The 17,527-nt window shown below is 40.2% G+C and overlaps 1 protein-coding gene across 9 annotated transcripts in view; it reads left to right on the top strand.

Moving 5' to 3' along the window:
* ARK2N (arkadia (RNF111) N-terminal like PKA signaling regulator 2N) overlaps positions 1-17,527 on the top strand; it is a 62,050-nt gene that overhangs the window by 18,278 nt on the left and 26,245 nt on the right. For 6 of the 9 annotated variants that reach the window (XM_083702877.1, XM_083702880.1, XM_083702876.1 and 3 more), the window contains exon 3: positions 3,512-4,328. In XM_083702877.1, coding sequence (XP_083559003.1) covers positions 3,605-4,328 — 724 coding nt within the window. In that variant the 5' untranslated portion in view covers positions 3,512-3,604. Of the gene's footprint in view, positions 1-629; positions 774-3,511; positions 4,329-9,789; positions 12,468-12,605; positions 13,855-17,527 lie in introns of those variants that run through there. The other 3 variants (XR_014556193.1, XR_014556194.1, XM_083702875.1) reach the window with 3 other exon arrangements.

Raw genomic sequence — 17,527 nt, 5'->3', positions numbered from 1 at the left:
GTGTGCTCATGTCCTTGGATATGGGTCACATCAGCCTGATGGGACACTGGAGTGATGAATCCCAGACAACGCTGCGTTGTGGGGAGGCACCGGCCTTGGTGTTATCACCCAAAAACATAGTCGCAGTTCAAGCACACAGTCCACTCAGGCAAAAACACTTGAGGAGGATGCAGAACGGGGTGTGTGTGTCAGGAGTGTGTGGCCTGAGAGATTCCTGGAGTACCTCATTTGAACCCTGGGCCTGAGGTTCTCCAACCAGTACAGACAATACTGACCTAGATAGATCAGTGGTCTGCCTTTATATAAGGCACATTCCAGGGTTCCTAAATAAGCTGGAAACAGCTAGAGGTCAGAATGTTGCATTGAAGAGGAAAAAAATGCTTGGATAAGCATTTATTTTATAAAATGTATTTATTTCATCAAATCTGTTTTAGATCAACATGAAGCATAAGAGTCCTTTTCATAAATGGTGTGGGTGCTGGGCTAATGAATTCCTAATTATACCACTCTCTATTAACCGGAGCTTGAATTAAAAAGATAACATTATGGCTGAATTTTTTCAGGGATAGAAATAAATGTTTTCTCGTATTCAGTTGCCTCTTCTTATACTGTTTCCTCTGCCAGATCTCACAAGTTTATCTGGGTCAGTCTAGGCCAGTACTTGTAAACGAGACCTTAAAGAAGAACCTGAATGTTGCATGAAGTAATAATATCAGTGCACCGTGAGAGGCACGTTTACTTCTAAGCAAGTACTTAGCTTGTCTCCTTGCATAGTAAGCCAGCAGCATACTTCTGTTTATAAATGAGAAGTTTGAAGAACATGCCCCTTAATACTTTTTATAGTTAATGGCTAAGTAAATACTCTTTGCAGGGATTTGTATTGCAAACAACAACTCCAGTCATAGAGATATTCACTGAAAGTGATTATTGTTTCATATTCTCTCTATATTTCTCTTTCACTCTGTGATGAAGTGATCCTTTCCATGTAGCTAGTTTTAGAAATACAGTAATACAGTGGTACCTCTGGTTACGTACTTAATTCGTTCCGGAGGTCCGTTCTTAACCTGAAATTGTTCTTAATCTGAAGCACCACTTTAGCTAATGGGGCCTCCCACTGTTGCTGCGCCGCTGCACAATTTTTGTTCTCATCCTGAAGCAAAGTTCTTAACCCGAGGTATTATTTCTGGGTTAGCGGAGTCTGTAACCTGAAGTGTCTGTAACCTGAAGCGTATTTAACCCGAGGTACCACTGTAATTGTAAAATAATTTACAATTGGCATCCTCAGTGAAGTAAATTTGTAGCTTTCCTGTGTGTATTTTTCTTACACTGTTGCTAAGTGTAAAGCAGCTGATTTTCATGCCAAAGGCCCCCTTTCAATCCCTGCTATCTTGAGGTACGGCTAGGTGAGACTTCTGTCTGAAACATTGCAGAGTTGCTGCCTGTTATTGCCAGTTATATACTGAGGTAGATGAACTGTTGGTCTGACTTGGTATAAAGCCTTTTCCTAGGTCGGTTCAGACTTGTGTAAGAGGTAGGCAGCCTTGCCCCTCTTTTCAGCTCAACCTTTAAACTTGTTTATGTCCCACTAAAACCAGAGGGGCTTCTGTGTAATGTTTAAGCATCTCTAGATAGTGACATTTGCCATTTTCCACCTATGAATTACCTCTAGTCTGGTTTAAATAGCTCGTTTTAAATAGCTATTCCTAGTAAGCACATATAGTATAAATATAACTGAAGCACTTTCATTCAGCATAGCTGTGCATGAGTACATCTGGAGAGTCATATAGCCACACATGACATGCAGAATCCTAAGAATCGCTTCACATTTTTTCACATGTTTTGTTTTTAAAGTAGGCTGCTGTCTACTTTAAAACACCTTTCCTGTGGAATTTCCCTGTATCTTAAGGTAATCGTTTCTATAGCCCTTCTCATTGTTCAAAGTGATTCATTTCCTCTATGTTTATCATCTGAGAACTTTAAACTCCCACCCATCCGGGGAAGGTGATCACACCTTTAGTGTCCCACCTGTTAAAAACCAGTCTTTGGGACCTAACTACAACTTTAGTGTCCCACAACCAGGACTTTGTCCACTGAGCCACTAATGTTGGAAGAACAATGTGTTTGTTTGAGACTGGCGGACAGGACAGGGGACATGTGGACAGAATTATTTAGCATTGTGCCACTTCTTTCTGAAAAAGTACCTGTATTGCTTTGTAAGCATTACATTTTTCTGCACCTGATTTTAAACTGTAAGAAGCACACTTGACCACTTTAAAGAGCACCGTCATTGTGGAGAAACATTTTATCAAGTGGGCAGTACTGGCATAGAAGGCTCAAAATCCAGTAGGTGGTCCCAAACCAGTGGACATTTCTTTGGACAGAAATGATACTAATAGTAAAACTGTACGGTATTAAAACCTATGAAATCTGACCATGGAAACCAAATATCTAAAAGGTTAGCTAAAGAAATAGCTAAATAGATAAAGAAAAATATTAATGTAGCCACAGAAAGACATGAGTCGGGATGCAGACCCTTGTTAACTATTTGATAGAATATGACGATTAAGTCCTAATATGGTCTAAATAGGATATAGTCTAAATTTGTCTGGTGTATACACATTTTGAAGTCCTACCTGACTTCCCACCGTCATTGTTATTGTGAATGTGAGCAACTGGCATCAACCCTTGAACCAGAGTAATAATAATTTAGGCTGAGATAACATTCCATATACTGAGTTATATGTTTGAGCAATTGGGTACAGTTCTGAGTCATTCTGCTTCTGGTTTTCTGTCAGGCTCCAGTTCTTTTTCCTAGTACTGCTATTGTCCATAGTTGGCTTGATAGTGATGGAATGAGGGACATTAACCTTCATGGCACCTGGAAGCTTGTGGTCTCACTTTAATGAAGAAAGGGGAACTGATCTATTTGCTTACTATTTTGTGCTGATCTGAAAGCCTTGCAAGAAGGAGGCCTTTTCTTCTTCTGTTGCTGGAGAGGAATTTGGATCAGCTCCCAGACTTCAATATCAGTTGAAGTGAATGGTCATTGCTGCCACTGTTCTGATTCCTGATAATTGGGAGGAATGTTCCCTCCTGGGCCCAGTTCTGCTTCACACTACTGGTACATCCGTAAATTGCTAGGAAGAAAACTTGGGCTGGAACTCCGTAGTGTACCCAAATGTGCTCTTTAGTTGGACCTTAAGTTTGAAGCAAAGCCTGTCTTAACAGAAGTCCCCAAGAGGCTAATTTCTTGACTCTTCAGCACAGCTTGACCCTCTCTGGGAAATATTGTTGGGGGGGGGGAGCCTGAAATTTGTTGGGAAAGTGTTAAGCCCCAACTGAGTTGCCAATTTAAAATAAAGGGCTTCAGTAAACTTCTTGATTTCTTCTATATAACCAGCAAGATCCTTTGCACTCTCCCATGATTGTTTAAAATTCTCCATAAAGTACCGTAATTTTGCTACTGTGCCACTGCCAAACCTGTTCATTTGTTCTGTGTGTTCTCCTGCAGGTTGCTTTCCTCCTGAAGCCCTTGGCTAATTTGCGCTGTCCGCTAGACTCTGTGATCCATGCTTTGAGACCAGGAGAGACTTAAAATTTTGAAATGAAGATGGAGGCAGCAGACAAAGTAGAAGAACTCATTGACCCAGAGGTTCCATCAAAACTCCCAGAAAAACAAGAAGCAGCTCTGTGTGAAGAGGGACCTGTAGAACTAGAAATGCATGCCCAGAAAGAGAGCGGAGCTGCTGTGGAGGATTCGACAGTGCTTGCCTCGATGCCATGCTTGCTGATGGAACTGAGACGAGACTCGTCAGAATCTCAGCTAGCATCAACAGAGAGTGACAAACCAACAGCTGGCCGTGTTTATGAGAGTGACTCTTCCAACCATTGCATGCTGTCCCCTTCTTCCAGTGGGCACTTGGCTGATTCAGACACTCTGTCTTCCGCAGAAGAGAACGAGCCCAGCCAAGCTGAAGCAACTATAGAAGGAGATGCTTCTGCTGTATCAGGGTCTACTGTTGGGAGGAAATCCAGGCGGTCAAGGTCGGAGAGTGAAACCTCAACAATGGCTGCAAAGAAAAACCGGCAGTCTAGTGATAAGCAGAATGGTCGTGTCGCTAAGGTCAAAGGTCATCGGAGCCAAAAGCACAAAGAGAGAATTCGGTTATTGAGGCAGAAACGAGAGGCAGCTGCCCGCAAGAAATACAACCTGCTGCAGGACAGCAGTACCAGTGATAGTGACCTGACCTGTGACTCAAGCACGAGTTCATCAGATGATGATGAAGAAGTTTCAGGGAGCAGCAAGACAATCACTGCAGAGATACCAGGTAGAGGATGTTTTTTAAACTGAACTGGTAAAGCTCCTACCATCATTTCTCAGCTGTCCTGCTAAATTTAGAGGAGCGACACTTGAGAAAATAGAAATAATAAACTAGGAGAACTGCAACTCTATGTAAATTGGAGGGCTGCAGTATGTGAAATGTTTTAAAGGTGGGTCCTGGGGTTTTTGAATGTTCTTATTTGCAGAATTGAAAATTAAAAAAAACTGGTAATGGTGAGTTGAGTTCCAGACCCTGCTTTCTGTCCCCACTAGTTAACATCAGTGTGGCTTAGACAGACATATTTAAAACAGCCTAGTTTGAAGCTATTTTATTACAAATGGATTATTCTTTTAAAATACTGCAACTGTTCCTGTATCTGCATCTGAAACACCATGGGGCATAGTTTTGCTGTTGGAGATGGCCACGTTCTCTCCAATACTAAATTTAATGGTGCACTTTCCAACTTCATTTTAGTGCATGATAAACTGGTTCAGCTTCGTTGTGTGTTACAATTAGGTGAGCTGGTTACTTCAGAACCTATATGAGGAATATTTTGCACATAGATTGCAAATTAATAGCCTCCACACTACCCCCCAGTTTCAGAAGCCAGAGGGTTTCAATGTCCTCTGTTGCATGGATTGCACAATTACTAATATCCTTTTTCCTGCTGCATCCATATTGTGTGACTGAGAGGTGAAATATCTTGGCCATTCTTACAATCAAATATTGGGGCCGTTCTTACAATCAAATATTGGAAGGTGCATTTTGGACAGCTTTCCATTTGTTAAGGCCTGCATTATTCCTTTATCCCAAATAGCATGAGGAGGAATATGTATCTTCTACTTGGCATATGGTACTCAAAATAACTGCATTTTATAGCAACCTTAAAATAAAATACTATTTAAAAAGCTTTTGGTTTGCCGATCTTTTATGGGTGAACATAACATTTGTTTCTTTGCATGAGAGAGATAAGTTTTGTAATTAAAACCTGTGTCCTCAGTAAAGCTATTTATATATGATGTGGGAAGACTTAAAAGGAAAACTACAATGCTGTGTTTGCAGCTTGACCCTTCAAGTATTCTTTCTGCCAGTGGTAACCTTTTAAAGTTTGATGGAGTCTGCCTTTGCACAGCACTTTGGGTTTTACAGTTGCTTATGGATGTAGTCTGCCAGGGCTTTTAGTTGCCCAGCCTCCATGTCACTTTGGATATCATGAGCTTTCTGCCCAAACCCGTTAAAATAAATGGAAGTTGCACTGCAGCAGTGCCTAGTGAGACGCCATATCAGTGAACAAACTATAAGGCTTTGCTCTGGACATAGCGTTTTTTTAAAAAGAAAAGATTGTGTACAATCTTAGGTGAAAGGGACTAATTCCAAGCAGACTGGCTCTGTTGCTGGACTGTACCATTTCATACCATGGACATGGTGTAGTTTTCCACATAAAATGCTGGCTACATGTAAAAAACTGGCATACTGGGAAGAAGGGCCATAGCTCATGGGTAGAAGATCTGTTTTGCATGCAGAAGGTCCCAGATTCAATCTCTGCCAAGGAATGCCTTGCTGCCTAATCCCAGAGAGCCATTACCAGTATGTATTGACAGTACTGAGCTTAGATGGGCCAGTTTTCTGACTCAGGGTACATAGGAAGCTGCCTTATACTAAATATTTAGGCTAGCCCTTTTTCATATCACACTAGTTTTGAATAGGGAATCTTTTATTACACCCACAGCAGGTTTTTGGTGGGTCTTTGCTAGTCTGGTGTAGTGCTAACAGAATCTGACTGCACGGCAGGCTATCTTATTCCATTGATTTGATGCCCGTGTGCAGTTCTGTGGAAGTGTAAAGTACTGGCAGACTTGTAGACACAATGGAGATAGAGGTGTAGCCTGGGCTTCCTATCAAGTAAGGGGATCTCTAGAACAGTCTCTTCTGTAAGGCAGAATCTCTGCTGTCTAAACCTTCTCTGATGGGACACCGAACAATGGCAGGCGCCATCTTGTTCAAATGTTTGTATATAGACAAGCCCTTAAGTTAGCTTCTCTCTGCTGAAGGATATGGAAGAGTAGCAAGCTTCACATCACCACAGCCTCCACACAATAATAGTGTGATATGCCCTCCATTAACAATGCTACTCTCTGGCATGTTTCACTGTGGATATATTGGTTGTTTGGCGCATAGTATGAAGCAAAGCAATTAAGTCTTTAAAAGTGTGGATCACTCCTCCCTCGGTGCCTTTGCCTTGCTTGTTATAGAAATATAAAACCTATATAATTGTGGTTCTTTTGAAAGTGTGATTGTCAGTTTAAGTAGGGGCAGGATTTTGTTTCTGTTGCATTTCTGTTTTAGGGGAAAAAATAAGTCAAGGATTGAAAGCTCGAATTCCAGGTGAGTGCTCATGAGCACACACATAGTTTCAGGAACTTGCAATACATCTTAGCCCTCTTTTTTTAGGCTAGGTTAGAGTTTCTCAATTTTAAGGAAGGCAAGAAACACCAAAATGGGAAATTGGAAGAGCTAAGTGAAAAGTATATAAGCTGTACCTGCTTGTTTACATTTTAGTTTTGCTAGTAAACAGGAGAGTAAATAATGTATCATAACCCTAAAGTAACCTGTTTTTGGAAAAATTAGTGCAAAAAACATGCATGTGGGGTTGTGGAGGCCAAGTATTTGCCTTATTTAAGTTACGTGCATATGGATTTCTTTTTATCCCTTAAAAATGTTGAGGCAACCTTTGTAAAGATAAGACCTAGCCACCATTAAAATATCTATATCAGTGTCAGTTTGCATAAGCATTAAGTTGTTTGTATTGAATAGTTTTCCATCTCTTAATAAAATCTAGGTTTGGGGACCTGCAGAGGGTAGATCTGATTGGGGCCTGCTACAGTGAAGTTTTGAGTAAAATTATATTTTAAATTTGAGAAAGCTATTTTATCCAGAGCTGCAAAAATGAACTCACTGACAGTGTCATTTGGAAATTGAATGGAAGTGACAATTGCCTAAAAACCATAACCATGCACAAAGGTTTCTGCCTGCCCCTCTATAGCTACCATACCATATATCCTTCTTGTAAGTTGGAGATTGATATCTTTCTTTAATCTACCATTGCTGCAAGCTGTTTTGAAAGTTCACCCTCAGCCATGTTAGTAGGGTTCAACTACCTCTTGTCCTTTTTGCCAGTGGCAAGCAGGACAAACCCAAGGTGTCGTTCCAGTGCTGGTGCTACAGAGGGGGAGGGAAGAACCCTGCCCCACCCAGCTGGAAACATGGATAAAAGCCTACAGTTTGCGATTAGTTGTATTTGTAGTGGGTACAAGTCTAGAGCCAAAGCTCTGGCTGTGGAATTGTAATCTTGTAAATCATGGCATATTAGTGCAGTTCTTCTGTGTTCCAAACAGAAGGAAACACCCCTTTGCCCCTGTTGTCATCCTGGAAGAGAGGATAGAAGATAGCCCAGAATTTCCTTCTGGTAGACATTGCCCTGGAGAAGAAATATGAATTTCCCTTCAAAAGCAGCTGCTGTTATTATAGAATGCCAGGTTTATGAGAAGAGCTCAAAAGACAGACCTTTCCATATCCACTTGCCTCTGATCTTTTTAGTCATTGAAGGACTTCACTGTAAGTGAAGATATATTGCTTCTAACAACTCAAGAAGAATGCATCCCATAATAAAAGTCCAGATATTTCATTCCTATAAGGATAGTAGGCATAGTTCTACTGATACTCAGGTTTTGAGAATTTTAACCTCTGCCTCCTGAGAAAGCCAAGTCATGGTTTGCCATTGAAAACGAATGCAAAAACTAACCTAAACACTATAATTTATCAGTAGTAGTCCCCTCATGGTATTCTTGTGGTAGGTTCCCATAGCATCAGCTATGTGTCTCTCCTCCCCATATTCTAGCACCTGAGCTAGAGACTTAAGAATCAAGTGAGATGCCCCAGTATTTTTCACTGTCAGTATTTCAGAACAGGTGCCCAGTTACATTCATAAACTTGTAATATTTCCCTCTAAAATAAATTCTGGACATCACAGTTGCAGAGAATAAGATGGAAACGTGTAGGCAAGTCCCAAACCATTAGTATATTGCTGGTCACTTGCTAATCACTACTAGAAATTATCTGTAGATTTTCCTTCCGTTATCCATGCTTCTCTCGTGCCTCATGTTTCATCTCTCAGGCCCACATCCACCTTCCATAACCTGTGTCACCTCATTCTTTGCAAAAAAAAATCTGAGATTTGTGAAGACCTACGTACTACCATTAGAATACAGAATGAAAATTATGTTTCTGCAAACTTAGATGAGCTGCTCAGAGTTCAAAATTAGGGTTTTCTTTGTGCATGTTTGGGATCCTCTCCTTGAGTTGTGGTTCTGACTATCTGCAAGAGCAACTTTTCCCTGTGGGAATGTTTTCACCCACAAGGTCCATATACAGGTCTTTGTGTTTTGGGATTTTCTCCTTAAAGCAGAGTAAACAAAGACTGTGGGTTGGATTCAGACATCTCCCTCTGAATGGAAAGGCTCTTTCCATTCACAGATAAAGCTCTGATCCATCAGGAGCTCCCACACACTTAATCCTGTAAATGGGGTACAGGGAGGCTTCCCCTCTTCTGCAGCCCCTTTCCTCCCCCCCCCCCCCATATGACCCCATACACAATTTTGGAGGATACCTCAACCCTCCAGAGCTGCTTTGTGGGGACATAGAGGGCTGTCGGCAAAAGGGAGGAATTACTGAAAAGCCCCTTCTACCCATGGGAACTTAGAGTTCTGCTGCAGGCAGGTCTGGATCCAGCCCTGTGCTTTTCTTTGGTGTAATCTGCTCTGTGTTTCCCCTTCTGCGCTCAGTAGTTGAAAAGATTATTTTAATATAATTCAAATCCATCAAATCAAATCCATGGTGGTCTCCCAGAAGCTAGTAACCTTGAGAGAGAACCTTCACCCCCAGAGGCAGTAGATATATCTGATGACCAGATGACGTGGAGAAACAACCACGAATAGCCACCACCATCGTACCTTGCTTGTGAGGTCAGATATTGGAAATGGAATGCTGGACTAGACGGACTATGCTCTAATCTCGCACGGCAACTCTTGTATTCTTACGTTTTACTTAGATGGAGTGTGCATAAAATTAGATTTGAGTGTTGGTTGTATTCTCATAAAACAAGATTTTGATTCTTACAAAGTTACGCTGCTTTGGCTTTTGTTCAGCGAGGGAGACACCAAACTTAGAAATAGGGTTGATTTCACCTTCTGAAAAAATGTTTTGAAAGCCAAAAGATTTAAATAATTATGTTGGGGTGGTGGCTTATGAACTTTTAACTGGGCAGGTATCTCAGTGCTTCTCAGAGATTCTATCTACCTGACCAGTTAGAGCAAGTATGTAGCTTGTTCATGCTCGCATGCCTTAATGTATGGATGTGATTACCTTTTCCTTAATGATGTCTTATGCAATGGCCTCAATGTCTTTAAAGCTGGCTTCAGTCGTGCTGGGGGATCTGGAGGAGCGACCAGGGAAATTCCAGGATTGCTTGACAGGGGCACCGTATGGGATAGGAACTGCATAGGCAGTGTCCTGGAAGAGGCCATGAACTGCTTTGCCGAGATGCAGAGGCAGACAGAGGAGAAGTTTCGCATGTGGATAGAAAAGCTAACCCGCCTTGACACAGATGAAGAAAGCAAGCAGCAGCTGGAGCCCAGGGAACCTAAAGTACCATTAGCTGGCCAAAGAATCTCCCCAGCTACTCAGGCAGGGGTATTTGTGCAGGTGCCTGATAGCCAAGTGCTTCCACAGCCGCCCTTTAATTCTTATGTGAGCTGTCAAAATGCCGACACTGCAACTTTAAATAACAATTTCCCAGCTATCTTTCCTGAAAATGGGAATATCGCACAACCCAACTTGAATCAATCACAAACTTAACATGGTTCCCAAACCTTTTCCTGTTGACCTTTACTGAACTGCAAAAGCTGTATTCTATTTGTTTTTTTGGTTCCTTGTTTAGGCTTTTTAACTGCCAGTGTTGGATTTTTTTGAAGACAACAGATTTGTACTTAAGGTTACCATTAAAATGCTTCTCCTCTCCAGCTTATCATCACCAAAGCTTGGCAAGATACAATTTAGTGATCTTTTTGTGTGTGTCTTACTGTAGGAACAATCAATGTATTCACTTGTATGCTCCTTTTGCATGCCAAAAGTGTTTATATGTGGAAATACAAATTTGGAATTGAAAGCAGCCTTATGTACCCAGACAGTATACCCTGTGAATATTTTCTTAAACAAATGCTAGTATCTAGATTGTGCATCATAAACAGGATTATATATTGCTTGCCATATTTTTTGGGTTTCTCCTTTGATCCTGTTGGATTGAAGTTGGCCAGTCTATGGACGAGATGATTTGATAAGCCAGTATTCATAGCCCCTCTTTAGCCTTTATTTTTCTCACAAGTGTTTGTGACATTTAGGAAGCATATGTTTTGGTAAAAACTCATGTTACCCCAGGACCACAGGAATTTGAGAGATAGTTAGAAGCAATAGGCCTGTCTACCCTGGGTTACACTAACTTCTAGAAAATTTGACGTTTTTAATAAAAGAGGTTGAATAAGTTTTTTATTGTACTAGCACGACTGCTTTAAACACTTAGGCCACCTGTCCACAAACAGAAGAATAGTAATTGGTGTCTGTTAATACATGATCAGATTGTATTTTCATGTTCCATTTAAACTCCAGAAGCCTGTATTGAAGTAAAAAAAAAAAATGGTCAAGGGTGGTTGTTTTTTTTAAAAAATCTGACCTACCATGGAGGAAGAACAAAGTACATTGGCTGCAATCCAGAGAGTCTCTTTAGGCAGCCCATGCAAGGGTTTGTTGTACTGTACATGTCAATCAGGGTCTAGTACAGTGGAGGCCGGTCTGTTACAGGAAATGGGGCATTGCTCCACCAGCTTCAAGTCTGACCTTAGCCAATCCCTAACTCCCTGCTTTCTTTATTAAAACCAGTCCGGGGAGTAGCTGTGCCCATCATTTTCCTTCTCCCTGGCCATAGTGTTGCCATTGTATAACTAGCAGAGAGAGGAGGATGGGGACAACACGAATTTTTTTTTTCTGCATGTCATTGCCTCTGCCTCCACCAACTGATGGTTTCCTTCATGGGCAAGTTGTTGAGCTTTCTCTAGGATATCATTTAAATCAAATCGATTTAAATCACTAGTTGGTAAGACTTGATTTAAATCATTTTTTTTACAGAAAGATATTCTTGCTGGTATAATCTTAATATTTACAACCAGACGAAGGTTTCATTTTTGGAATAATAAATTTTCAGGGTGGTTTTTAGAGTTTTATGAAAAATTTGGTTATACTAGTAGAAATACATAGACAAATAATTATGACATTGTTGTGAAGTTTAATAAGTTAACTGTTTATATTTGGGCAACTTTTCTGCTGTACTTTATTGGAAGGAGAAACTTAATCATTTCCTTAATAACAATTAATTTAACTAAAGCAATAACAGTATAGTATATGTATCCATGTTTGTTAACTGATGTGGTTAAACAATTTAAAACAAAAACAAAAAACCCTTAGACTTAGTTGTAGCGCACATGAAAACTTCAAACAGATCCTTATTTCCTGATGAATAGCCTTCAGCCTATAATGTAACTTAAATAGAAAACTTATCTTTAGAAAGATTTTTTCTCCAAAAGCATTTCATTTTAAAGATCCGATTTAAATTTAAAAATCTGATTTAAATAAAATAAAAATCAATTTATTATTATTATTTTTAAATCATTGATTTTTTTTTTATCCACCCTGGTCTCCTTGCCTTTGGCTCTGCCAGTTCAAATTGATATCAGCCACCACTGGTCTAGTATACCTAAGAGCTAACTTTCTTCCCATTTTATCATCATTACATTTAAGAGATTAGAAACTTTCTGGGCATCCAGTCAGAATTGCAAGGTGCACAGATTGCCATTCATGGTGGCTGCCAATGGTGGCATTCAGCTTCTAAATTTTCTTTCCCATGTGACTCCCCCAAGCTAGTATGTCTTCTGGAAGCAGTGTAAGACATTCTTATTCAAACCAGGTCTTGGGGGCTAGTAACATGGTAGAACTTTCACATTTTACCTGCCCCACACTCCTTGGGTGAAATAGACCAGTGTTTCCCAACCTTGGGCCTCCAGCTGTTTTTGGACTACAACTCCCATCATCCCTAGCTAGCAAGACCAGTGGTCAGGGATGATGGGAATTGTAGTTCAAAAACAGCTGGAGGCCCAAGGTTGGGAAACACTGAAATAGACTACAGCTCCTAAAAGTGTAAATTTAATGGTGTAAGGGATTCACAAGCATGTGGAAAATTTAAGTATGTGGTGCTTATTGTATGACTTTCTGGATTGTGGCTATTGTTTTAACCCATGTTCCAGTTCAAGCATTTTCCAAGCCAGCCTTGAAGGAATAATTGAACTATATCCCTAACACCTCTGGTTGAAAATGCCTAAGCATTATTTCAATTACTGTAATTTGCAGGTTGGGGGTAAACTCTGCACCTGGGAAGTAGCTTTGTGTAGAGTAATGGACCTTATAAAGTTGCTGGTTAGAGAAACTTTGTTCTCATAATGGAAACTGAAAGTTTTCCGTTTTCCTTCTCCAGTTAGGCTTTTAAATGCAAATCATATGTGTTGCTTGCACAATGTACAGTAGCTCAGCATAAACCCTTCCGTTATAGGCAAACAAAGGTCAAAACAACATTGCATCTATTTCAGGTTTACAGTGTGGGCCTAAACATGCTTACTCAGAAATAAGTCTCATTAGGTTCAATAGAGCTTTCAAGTAATTGTGCTTAGGACTTCTTAGGACCTAAAATTACAGGTTGCAAACATTTGGCAGCATCAGAGAACTGGGTGACTGCTTCTTCATGGCCAAGAACTGTGTTTCTCTAACAACACCTTCCTGTACCACATGGCAAAGTGCTCGTGGATTTGAGGGGGCTTTTGAAAGCAGGCTGTAATGTGACGTGCTGTTCAGTGACAAGCATTCAAAAATGACAACAGACATTTCCAAGACCTTGGGGCATTCCTAGAATAACTCTTTGGATCCCTGCCTTTTTATTGCCGTGTGCCTGCTCACTGGCCTTCCCCCTTTTCTAATGGCATAACTGATTTTATGATAGTAAAATAACTTGGAAATATGTACCTGCGTTCCCTGCCCTATCTTCTACACTATGTCTTTTAAGAATAAACGTTGCTTTTAAAAAGCTGTATTTTCAGGGTGACAGTTGAAAGGCTATGCAGGATGTAATTTTATGTAAAAGAAAATATGAATGGTTTCTAAAGCAATTTTGGTGTTAAATCTTTCCTTGTATAATTTTGATATGAGTGTTTTGATGTAAATTTGATATCTTCCTAATATGAAACCATGTGTACATTAACTTGATTGATTTCAAACAGTAGAGTAATTTTTTATAAGCTTGACAATACCTTTTCTTTTCCCTCTCTCCTTTTTTGCCTTGAATAAAACGTTATGAATTTGTCCTTACCTACTTTTAAAATTAAGAAATTATTGTGATTATTTTGTTGAAGTTAGTATGTACCCCTTTCTAGTACCGATAGGCATCTAAGCATTTAGAAATATATTCGGAACTGCATGTCAACTTTACAGGTCTTCCCAAGCACGCAGGGGCTGCTTTTTTTGTAGAACATCATTGCCTCAAGCATGCTCTAAAGCATATTTTTAAAATGGATGATACAGGTGTTTTAGAATCTAGATCAGCTGAGTCAGGTTATGCTATAGGCACCTCACAATGTAATAGTTTTGAGATCGAAACTAGTTGTAACTGGCTATAATCCTGTTAGCATAATTTTATTGTAATTTTGTTCTTAGAAGCCCCTTGCAAAAATTAATAGATGGGAGTTTTACTGAAGTTCTTCTGATGTTTATGAGTAATCATGTTTAGCATTCTGTTCACTCTGCACCTGTGCAAAGCATAATCACCTTTGTTTTTGGTAAAAACCTGTGGTTTCTCTACAGTGCTACCATACCTTTGGTGTCAAAGCAGTACTTTTTATTATAACTCTGTATGGAGTTATTTAATAGACAAGTTTAGTTTTAATTTGGTGACCACTGAAAGACAATGGAGATGTAATGCTGTCTCCCTCTTAGCTGTGGTTAAAAGATCAGGAGTCAGCTGTGCAAGAGTTTGTGCCTTCCCTCCTCAGAAGTAAATCCCCTTCCCTCCAGACACCTTAAGGCAGGCATCCCCAAACTCGCCCCTCCAGATGTTTTGGGACTACAACTCCCACCATCCCTCACCACTGTTCCTGTTAGCTAGGGATGATGGGAGTTGTAGTCCCAAGACACCTGGAGGGCTGAGTTTGGGGGTGCCTGCCTTAAAGGAAATGTTACTACTAATTACAAGCATGGTTAATTCTAACCACAGTTTGTCAACTTTCAGATCCCAGTACAACAGGAACCCTGGCTTGTGTTAACCACTGGTATGGCTGGTGACGCCTTCCTTGCCCATGATTGAGGCAAGAAGAGGGAATTTGCTTCTCAAGAATGGGGTGGAAGGAAGGTGTACAAACATTCATAGCTGTCTCTAAATCCCTTAAGCATGCATAATAGCTTTATGCACCAACCCCCTGCAATCTGACCAGTGGGTATCTTTACCACCAACTGCGAAGTAGAATATGAAGCTGCCATAGGTTTGACAATTTGATTTATTTAACTGTGCATTCATCTTTTTTAATCTGTAAGTGATGGGGGAAATAAACAACAATTACTAGTGGCACAATAAATGGAATATGTCCTGGTGGTGTTATTAGAACCAAAGGAGCAACCTGTATACCTTACCCCCAAATAATTTGTGAGAAGCCTTATTTCTAGATGAACATGTCCTATTGTCAGATCCTGCTACCCCTTAAAGCTTTTCTCCATAGGAGGAAATGGTGGTTCAGGGTCCAGCAATTATATGGATTGCACTTGCTGATCATGCCCCCAGAACCCCAGAAAAACACTTCTAATTTTCAACTTGCACAATAATTTTCTGGTTGCATTGTTTCAGGACTATCCTTGCTACAGATTCAAGGGTGAGTGGCCTGTCCCATGTTCTGATTTTGAATACTGACGATGTGGAATAGCTGTACATTGTCTTCATTAAAAAGAAAATAATGGCATTCGTGCCATTGGACTTACCCCTCATCATGGCTCTTGTAGGCATTTCATAACAACTTGAGATTGAAACCAGTTCATCAGGCTGAATAGATTTGTTCTGAGTGACAAACTAATTTTTGATATGATTTACATTATTTTAATATATGTCTTGTAATTTAAATAAACCAGTTCCCCTCCCCTCTCCTCAACTCAACTCATGATGTTAGTATTTCTATATTTTTATCTTAGTCTTTTAAATAAAAGATTCTAATTTAGGACAGCAATTTATTTTTGGAAACCCTTCAAAGTGCAGAAAGAAAAACACATCAAAATCTCCCTCCAGATATTACATTTTGCAGTTTCTTAACCACTGTTAAGATATCAGGAGGTTCTTTGGGCACACATGTTCCTGTTTGCCTCCCCCTCTTAGTGCTCCCTGGTTGCTTCCCCGCTCCCCCACTTTAATCATGATTTAGTGCAGATTTAGCTCATGCAGAGCCATGTTATTTGGGTCCAACTCTCATCCACCCTTGGCAGCATGTAATGTGCAGCATGATGGGAGTTGTAGTCCAGCAACATCTGAGAAATACCACTTTTGGCTGCCACTTGCAGAGTGTTTGCTACTTATGCACCAAGATTGATGCTACTTGAAGTCAGGTTTTTACCAATAATTACAAGCTGGGTGTGAAATCGTGTTTAAACCTAGTTGAGCTTTAGCATCAGTTATCTCTGGGGGGAAAAGGGAAAGGAGGAGGAGAGAGAGCTGAGAGACAAATTTTGAAGAGGTACTCTCATCTCTTCCATTAGGAAAAACATCTGCTTTCAGCCAAATGACCGGTTACATGCAAGTCACACTGTGACTGTTCAGTCCCCACCACTCGCACTCACATGTTGTTGTCACCTTGATGTAATTTTGATTTGAGTAGATTATGAAATACTGCACAGCAGTGATGGCCAAACCTGGCCTTCCAGCTGTTTTGGGACTAAAATTCCCATCATCCCTGACCACTGGTCCTGTTAGCTAGGGATGATGGGAGGTGTAGTCCCAAAACAGCTGGAGGGCCGAGTTGGCCATCACTGCTGTACAGTGTAGCTTCACAGCCTGTGCTCAGAAATCACTTGTTTTGTATGGCAACATGTTTATTGTCTTTCCCTTTGCTATGATAGCAAGTGGTTATGTCCATTTTATAGATTAGGGTTCAAGAGGAGGGGAGGTCATAACTTTCTCAAGGTGCCTGCGTCAACTCTAGACATTTCAATTTAATGTGCCAACATAGCTATGCCATGTCATGCCCCTCATGACTGCTTACAGAAAATTATTTTTCTGTCCACTTTACTGCATGGCATGAAACTATTACTTGGTGAACTTTTTTTTTTTTTTGGAGAAAGGAATAATTATCTTGAATTGGTTCTTAATGGATAATACCCAACTGAATTATATACAGATTAGAAATAAGAGGGCTTACATGATTTATCACTAATATTGACTATCGCCCGTCATGATTTTGTTTGGGTTTTAATATTTAAATCAAGTATAAGCAACTTCTATCAAATGCATACCGTATTTTTTGCACCATAACACTCACTATTTTCCTCCTAGAAAGTAAGGGGAAATGTCTGTGCGTGTTATGGAGGGAATGCCTATGGGTGGCATGCCTACGGATTTTCCTCCTCTAAAAACTACATGCGTGTTATGGTCGGGTGCGTGTTATAGAGAGAAAAATACGGTAATTCCTCCACCCCACCCCAGTGAAAAGATCTTGACGGGGTGGGAGCAGCTTTGTGTAGTGAAGGGTGAAGTAATGTTATTCTTTTCACTTTATGATTTTGGAGAGAATATGGTTATGCTATTCTTTTACTGTATTTATAAATGTGTATTCCTTGCCAAACTGTATAAATTCAGAAATGTAACTACTGTAACCTAGAATTAATATAGCTATTAATAAAATTCTTATTACAATGTAATATAAAGCCAACCCTTTTTTGGGGGGGGGGGGGAGAGGTTTTGTGAGGTTAATTTTAAAATCTAGCTAAACTGCCTAAGGTGCTGCTTGGGAAACTTTTACCTCTCC

This window comes from Podarcis gaigeae (assembly GCF_964106915.1).
Source record: "Podarcis gaigeae genome assembly, chromosome: 11".
Taxonomy (NCBI): Eukaryota; Metazoa; Chordata; class Lepidosauria; order Squamata; family Lacertidae; genus Podarcis; species Podarcis gaigeae.
Note: the sequence above shows the minus strand (reverse complement) of the source record. Positions and strands in the feature narration are given on the sequence as shown.